Raw genomic sequence first — 8,531 nt, forward strand, 5'->3', positions numbered from 1 at the left:
CACAAATTTAAGATTACTCACATTTTACCCAACTTTCCTACTAGTATCCCATGCAAAATTATGTCAACTGAATGCATTTTTATTAGACAAGGTGGTCCATGGAGCACTGCTGCCTAAGAAACTAATCATTCTGAGTTATTCTAAATTGTCAACAGGTCTGGAAGTTATGGATAGATAGTTGGTGTAGGAAACCTAACTGGCTTCTACAGATATTAACTATGGTATTTGATTGTGTGATCAATCTTAAGTTAATCAAAGTTAAATGCAACTTCGTTTTTTATTAGTTAATAATCCATTTGCGTTTTCTACCAGACACGTAATTGTGAATTTTCTAGAAATAACCCTGGAAATACAACTAGAACTGTCTTACTTCTTTTCCCCTGCTTTCAAAACACAATCAACTTTAGAACCTCCCCCGTTAGCAATTTCTAGAGAACTTTTAGTCCTTGGAACGCAAAGAGTAATAAGTGTATATCTTCAGAACTGGATATTTCCCTATTTGGAAAATGTTTTGCATTTTTTATTATTTAAATACTGATTCTTCAAATCAATATCTCCTGTTTCCAACAATAGAGTTAAAATAATTAAGGGAAGCTTTCTCAATAAGCAAGAGGGGAAGTTTCAAAGGAAATTAAAGTTGAGTATAATGTCCCCACTGTATCCCCAGAAATCTATAAAGAACACAAGCTTATGTGGCACCAATAAAGGTAGTACATATTTACCAATGATGAATGACCAGAGCTCTTTGCTCTAGAAGTGATGACCCCAGTTAAATCTCATTATTATGCCTTCTCCTTCAGAGATGGAGGGAAGCAAGTTGCTTGCATCCATGACAAAATGTGAGACTCAGCTAATTGGCATGGTTTTAATGATGCCAAAAGTCTGCCCCAAACCCTTATAACTAGCAAGTTTGCCCTGAAGATCATTGAATTACTCCACTGACCATGCATTATTTAAAGGGAAGTGCTATTATTATAGAAGCCAGCTGTTTAATCATTGGAATTCTGTCTGTTGGCCAACTTTCAAGATACAGCCGTACAACTTTCAAGATACTGTGATGACACTTTATGTCTGCTCATAGAGGACTCAAGGCCTAGGTTAGGTGGTAGCCAACTCGTCTGCTAAGCAGTCTTTATTTTGCATGCTCTGGAGGAAACCTACTGAAAAATAAATACACAAATATATAAATTTCCAATGTCAAGACTTTGTCAGCAAGGAGAATTCTGTGAAATTCTACCCATGCCTGTTCACCCTGACAGTTGAGTGAGTATATGGACACTTCATAATTGGTATGACAGAACTCTGGGACTATACCTAGTTGTAGAAAGGACTATCCCAGTCACCTGTCTTTTGTCATAGAATTGAGTACAGAAAAATATTTTGAGCATCTTGGGGAACTCAAGTGATAAACAGAAAACAAATTTTAACCTTCGAAGTTAGAAAATATTTGGTTTTCTTTCTTGAAGACAGTGTAAAAGTGGTTTCCAACCATAGTGAATATTTGGTTGGCCTAGGTGAGTTTTCTTCTCCATTTCTTTACTTATTGCAGAATATTTGGAATAGAAAGGACCATAGCAGTCAGACACTGTGTTCAATACAGGAATATGCTCTTAGGATCTCTGACAGGTGTTCATATAACCTTTACTTAACTGCTTCCAGCAATGGGAAGTTCATTACATTTAAAAGAAGTCAGTCCCATCTTTAACACTCTTAAGTTCAAATTGTTAGAAATTTTTGCTTATATTAGTCCAACATTTGTTTCTTTTTCACCTACCAACTCTGATTCTGCCCACTGGAGCATAATTACCTAGTGCTTAATGAGGAGTTTTTAAAGGCAAGGATGGAACAGTTCACTCCATCTCATTTAAAAATTACTCATAATGACAAGAGCTGCAATTCTGAGGTCATTAAAAATCCCTATTTTTCTCAAAATTGATACTGTAGCAAACTATTTTACTGTTTTCCTGGTAAACCACATTGCATCATGCTCCTAGTTTTAGCCCATAGCAAGAAATATCTTTATTTTGGTTCTTGAAAAATAAGAAATATGAGGCATTTGAAGATAAAGGGAAAAACTTTGACCTTCAACTCTGGCCTCTCAATTGTTGAGAAATGATTTTTTTGTTGTTAAATATCTTTATGTAGAACCAGAATTCAAGTCTATAAGACACTTCAAAAGATCAATTAAACTTTAAAAGGCAAGGTAAATACTTGTTATGTTCATATATTTTCAATGAAGTACAATTAGTCCATTGTAGACATCATGAATAGACAAAGAAAAACATCTTTCTAGGATTGTGGTGGCTAGAAATAACTGGTAGTTACATTTTTGACAAAATCCAAGTCTGTAATATTTTGACAACATTAAAAAAAACAGATATAGACATAAGGTAAACTTTCTTTTTAGAGCATTATGGAAGAGTCCTAAATTTCTCTGTTCCTAAAGTCATTGATCTATGGACTAAAAAAAGCACAGCTATTTTATAGACTGAACCATGGCAAACTCTGAGCTCATCTAAGAGGTGACAAAGCAGATGCCTGGTGTGTGCTATTATTGTTTGCTGTGCTGATGATTAGTTTCTATCTCTCAAGAGGAAATAGTCCTGTGGTGAGTTTCATGGCTGTTGACAGTCACCAAGAAGAGAATATGTATACATACAATGTTTGATGCTGTTCTGAGATGAAGGTTAGTGTCCTTCTCCAGTGGCAAGCAAGAAGCTCCAGAACCTATGGAGTCTCAGAAGGAAGATTACTTTAGAGATTCTTGAAACAGAGGTGCTAAATAGGTCCTGGAATCACAGAGCCTATCCCTCTCCATCTTCAACCCATAAGGATGAAATTAGTTGTTCCTAAGTTAGCCGAGTGTGAAGGTTTCTGGAACTACTCCTGCCACATTACCTCCAAACATCAAATTACTATTCCAAATTCAACAAATGAATCGCAATCATGTCCCATCAAGAAATGCATTGTTTTGGCAACGAGCAATCATTACCTGCGGTGGATGACAGGGACACTTACCTCAAAGTAGGCTGAGTCACCTTCCCCTCTCTCCCCACCCCAAGAGAAAACCAAAGTGTATCAGCCACTCTCCACTGGCTGACCCCTTCAGCCTCTTGAAATAGCCACTTAGCAAAAAGTATGCAGAAGTCCTTTGTGGATTACAAAGAGCCATGTAAGCCTATTTGTGTCTTTATTCTAATTTATAATTCCAGGAAAAGATTATAAAAACAAAAAAAAAACAAAAAATATTGTTTACATTGCCCAAGGGACCAGATAAGTCCTGGCTTGCCAGGGCCCAGCTGGCGAGCAGAAGCAGAGAGTCTTCTGCACTGGTTGATCCTCCAATGGCAAGTGAAAGCACCATTGAGGCTCCAACTGAGACCAGCTGCCCGGTCCCTTCCAAATCCCTCAACCATGAGGAACCCACAGGGTTCACCCTGAACAAAAGCAGCACACCCCACCCAAAGAGACCACAATTGAACCCTTGCTAAGTTTCTACCCCTAGCTGCCCGAAGAAGGACAATAAACCTGCCTTACAGGGAGGAAGCATCCCCAGGTTCCTGTGCCAAGCATCAGGAAAACATTTGGATTCTTAGAGGATGCCATGAACAGCTGGCCCCTCGAGCCGCAAGGCAGCCAAACTAGTTTGGTAGCAGGCCATGACCATGGGTCTGATCTCCCCCAACTAGAGAGTTCAAAATATACATGGAGATTTTGACTTTCAAAACTCCATCCTAAAGTACAGTATCATTATTATGTGAACGTAAGACTTTTTATTTAACATATAATGTTGTCTTCTGTGTCAGGAATTTAAATTGAACATATGTCACATTGATTAATTGGATCCTCCTGGCTCAATAGTTCACAAATTTTCTTCCATGAAGCTTGGACATCAGTGGAGAAGACTCAGGCCCTCCACCTCCCAAGGGAGTTAAGGGAGACAGAGAAAGCCAAGATCCAGTCCCCTGCCCTTGCCCAAGCCACAGCAGTTTCACTTTTGTCTGTTTTATATACGGGTATATAAGCAAGATTTGGTGTAACAAAAGTTCTACTATGACAAAAAGTTTACAAAGAAATCAAGTACGTTTTAAGTTCCATGTAAACTTGTTTTGCCTCCTTTTTACTTCTAGAGCCAAGAAAAGTGTGTCCAAATCAAAACAAAACAAAATAGAATCAAACTAAAACCTACTTGCCAAGTAAAGAGGCCTAATTGATTTGCAAATATCAAAAGAAATTTGATTCCTGGTGTTCCCTCTGGGCAATCAGAATGAAAAATGGACATTTAGTTCATTCTGTCTCAGTCTAGTGGTTATTCTATAAGAAAACAGAAATGATGGTTCTGGCCTCTCTAGGGTGATAGGAGAAGGGCCCTATCACATTGGTATTGTCATCAGTTCCAAGTTCCAAAGCTTCTGGATGCAGTCAATAGAGAGCCTGTCTCTTCACAGACCCTATATGATCCTGGAAAGCGATGTTCTGAGGAAACAAACCAACATTTATTTAGGACCTACTAGGTGTCAGGTGATATGCTAAGTACTTTTCATACAGTATGTCATATAATCCTCAAGCAATCAGTACAAGGAAAATCTTATTAACCCCACTTTACAAATGGGTAAACTGAGGCCCAGGAAGCTTAAATGACTTGTCCAGAGTCATACAACAGGTCTCCCAGGCTCTATGAGGCACTTGGGCTTTGCCAGGAGTAGACCCGAGTTTGAATCCTGGCTCCACCACTTACTGCATGAATGACCCTGAGTAAGTCATTCCCAACTCTGAGTTTCGGTTTCCAAGTCTCGGTTTCTGCATCAGTTAAGTGAGGAGAACTTTCCAGACTTAAAACCCCTTTAATTCTCAGTCTGATGTTATAACAGAAGCAGTTAAGCCAAAGAGCAAACATCTGAGCCATCCTGCAACAAAAACCATGCAGATTTTGCTAACAAGATTAAGAAAACATAAAACATGCTCTCTTAATTAATATTCCTAGCAGCCTCCCAATTAAGTCAACATATAAGGAAAGGTGAGGATTGGGTATAGACAAGATCCTTGACTACAGGTGGCTAAGAACTTGAGGAGAATTAACACAAATAAATGCACGATGAGTGAGGTATTGCCAATGAGTGTGGCACCAACTCCAGGAGACATACTGGAGTCCAGAAAGATCTAGGGGGTCAGGAATTGTTGGAGGAGCTTCAAGAAGAGGTTGACTCACAAAAGTGTGGGTTGACGAGGTATGGGGAGAGGAGAGTCTTCAGGGGCTGGGTGGAACTGTGGAGATAGCATATTATCCCGCTCTAAAGCCAGGCCTCTCTGCGTTTGATTGGAACAGACAAGCCCACGGGGTATGGCTCGAGCAGTCGGAGGGCGCCTCAGACAGGAATCGTGGATGAATGCTGCTTCCGGAGCTGTGATCTGAGGAGGCTGGAGATGTACTGCGCACCTCTCAAGCCTGCCAAGTCAGCCCGCTCTGTCCGTGCCCAGCGCCACACCGACATGCCCAAGGCTCAGAAGGTAAGCCAACCTTGGGGGGGGATGGCCACCTCTGCGAGATCTGTATCCTATCCATGTGGGTGAGCCAAACAGTAACTAGGTCCCGTAGTCTCCTGGCTCACAGGTCAAAAAAGCTCCATTCTCACCTGAGAGGTCCATACCTTACATCACTTCACATTGTAAACTCTCCCTTCCACTGCTCTGGACCATCCGATCATCAGAAGACGGTGGAGAAGAATAATTAAACTTGGGCTTTGGTATCAGACAAAACTGACATCCTAGGTTCGCCGATCACCAGCGGAGAGCCCTTGGCGAAATAATGTAACCTCTCAAGCCCTAGTTTCATCAGTAAAGTTGGGATAACGGTACTATCTACCTCATCAGGTCGTTAATGTGCATGCAATGCTTTTCACATGCCTGCACAAAGTAACTGTTGGACAAGTGTTAACTTCTGTCATAACTGCATGAATAAAGTATGTGACCTTTCAAGTCCTGGTATTCTGCAAAGGTGCAAAGAAAAAAAAAACACTCTAAAATGGGAACTAATAGAAATTCACATACAGTGGCAAACATAAAAGAAAATAAAAACAGAATAGAAAGAACATAAAAACAAATAGAAACTTCTGTTTGGCTCTAAGAACACCAAAAAATTTCCAATGATCAAAATCTGCAGGTGCCTCTTACTAAGAGCTAGACTTTAAACAAGGCTTAGAGGTACTATCTATGCCATCAAAAGTACATAAATCATCTGATGCACATTGATAACTTAATACATTTTTGTTGAATGAGTGAATGAACAAGTGAACAAATGAATATACGTGACTACATTTTAGTGATTTAAGTAGAAAGAATGAGAACTAAAGAGAAGGTGAAGAAAATGAGGAAGGATGAATAAGGAAAGTAAAAAGCTCTCAGGTCTCCTTGGGGACTCTGTTGACAAAAAAAGAAAACAACTTGAGGTTTTAATCTTTGGAGTCAAAACTTTGGTATCAGACAGAAGGCACAAGATGAGAGACCAGGAAGTACATAATAACACCCTTACTGCTTCCTGGTCCTAATTTGCAGCTGAGGCTGGAACAGGGGGCTTAGCAGAGATGCGACCCCAGGGAGCCACCTTGAGTGATGCAAAGGGACTAGGCACAACCTGGTTCACAGAGAACACAGTAGCCAGAGGATGAATCAGGAAGCAAGCGCCACAGAAATAACTTTTAGGTGAATGTGGCTGGAAGGTGTGCTTGAGGGGGTGAAGGCAGGTTAATTCTTTCTCTTTCCAGGTGACACAGTGCCTCTCAATTTCTAGTTGGGGAGGGGGTGGGTGGTGTCAGAGATGAGTCCCAAAGTTCTGGAATATCAGGTCTAGTGACTGAGGTCCAGACACCTCTCCAGCACCAATGATGTCTTCTGCATCTATGGAGCCCAGGCATTCTGGGCTGACTCAAAGGCTCTGTCTCCCGGGACACCAAGGGGACCACCTGTTCTCAATGCAATTATTTTTGTGATGTTTACAGTATCAGCCCCCATCCACCAACAAGAAAAAGAAGTCTCAAAGGAGAAGGAAAGGTGGGCCAAAGAAACATCAAGGAGGGGAACAGAAGGAGGGGACAGAAGCAAGTCAGCAAGCAGATGAAAGGAAAGAAGAAAGAGCAGAGGAGGGAGACTGGAGCTAGAAACAGAAAACAGGCAAGAAAGGAAAACGGAGGAGAGAAGGACTAAGACAGAGGCAAGGAGGATGAGAGAAAAGCAGACAGCGAGAAGCAAGTGGGAGATGCTATAGAGGAAATGAAGAAAAGTAGGCCCGCTGGAGCTACAGAGCTCGTGTGACAGGAGGAGAAACGGAGAAATGTGGAGAAACTAATAAACGTTGGAGAAATAGAAAAGGAAGATGTCATGCCCAAGAAAGTGCAAAGAAAGACGGTGGCAAGAATGAAAAAAGCACAAAAATTATGACAGAGGCAAATAAAACAATTCCCCTCCCCACCAAAAAAACAAGTAAAATAATTAAAATAAAAATCAAGGCTTTTATATGCATTTTAAATTTCTGTGTGAATTTTACAAGAATTTCCATGTCAATATATATCCAGAGTTAAATATTAGCTCCAAATTCTCAGCAAGAGCGAATTGTGTCATAAAAGTTCCCAGATTTCCTTCCCTACAGTGTCATTGGAGGCTGCATTTCTTAGTCAAGCTCGGGCCAAAGGGCACCCAGTATTTGCCTAAAGGCCCATGAGGCCTGAGAGCTTACCTATGAGAGGAGGTCACTGAACTTTTCTGTGTGCACTTTGGAATCAGACATAAAAGATGTATTAGTGTGATAGGGCTGCCATAATAAAGTGCCATAGACATTTTCACACATTTCTGGAGGATGGAAGTCCAAGATCAAGGTGTTAGCAGGGTCAGTTCCTCCAGGGACCTGGGAGGGAAGGATCTGTTTCAAGTCTCTTTCCTTGGTTTGGAATTGACCTTCTTTTCTCTGTGTTTGCACATCATCTTCCCTCTATACAAATCTCTGTACCCAGATTTCCTCTTCTCATAAGGACACCAGTTATATTGGAGTAGGACCCATCACAATGACCTTATTTTCACTTAAATATCTGTGTAAAGACCCTATCTCCAAATACAATCACATTCTGAGGTACTAGGGCTTAGGACTTCAACATATGAATTTGGTGGGGGACACGATTCAGCCCCAAACCAAAGACTTCTGATGTTTGACTACTGCCTTGTGATTCCATCACCTATAAAATTCTCTCTCTCCCTCCCTCTCTCTCCCTCTCTCTCTCTCTCTCTCTCTCTCTCTCTCTCTCTCTCATGCACGCACACGAACACACACACACACACAAATCTAGATTTTTAGACTTGAAGTCCTATGAGTTTCTGCTCCATGGAAATACTAGGGCCATGTTATGTTAGAGCTGCAAAAATCATTTGCTTCAATCCCTTCATTTTGAAGATAAGGATACTGAGATCCAGAAATGGGTAAAGACAGGCTTGGGTTCTAAGCCACCCTCCTCTGGCCAACAGAGAACAGCACACAATCAACAGGG

General features: G+C 40.9%; 1 protein-coding gene across 1 annotated transcript in view; it reads left to right on the top strand.

Annotated features, from left to right (window-relative positions):
- The window catches only part of IGF1 (insulin like growth factor 1), a 56,424-nt gene extending 48,909 nt beyond the window's left edge, over positions 1-7,515 (top strand). The window contains 3 exon segments of the mRNA XM_032646429.1: positions 5,327-5,508; positions 6,996-7,097; positions 7,099-7,515. Of these exon segments, the coding sequence (XP_032502320.1) occupies positions 5,327-5,508; positions 6,996-7,097; positions 7,099-7,200 (386 nt within the window). The 3' untranslated portion in view covers positions 7,201-7,515.
- Positions 7,516-8,531: the final 1,016 nt, after the last annotated feature.

The sequence above is a fragment of the Phocoena sinus genome, chromosome 10 (genome assembly GCF_008692025.1).
Source record: "Phocoena sinus isolate mPhoSin1 chromosome 10, mPhoSin1.pri, whole genome shotgun sequence".
NCBI classification, from domain to species: domain Eukaryota; kingdom Metazoa; phylum Chordata; class Mammalia; order Artiodactyla; family Phocoenidae; genus Phocoena; species Phocoena sinus.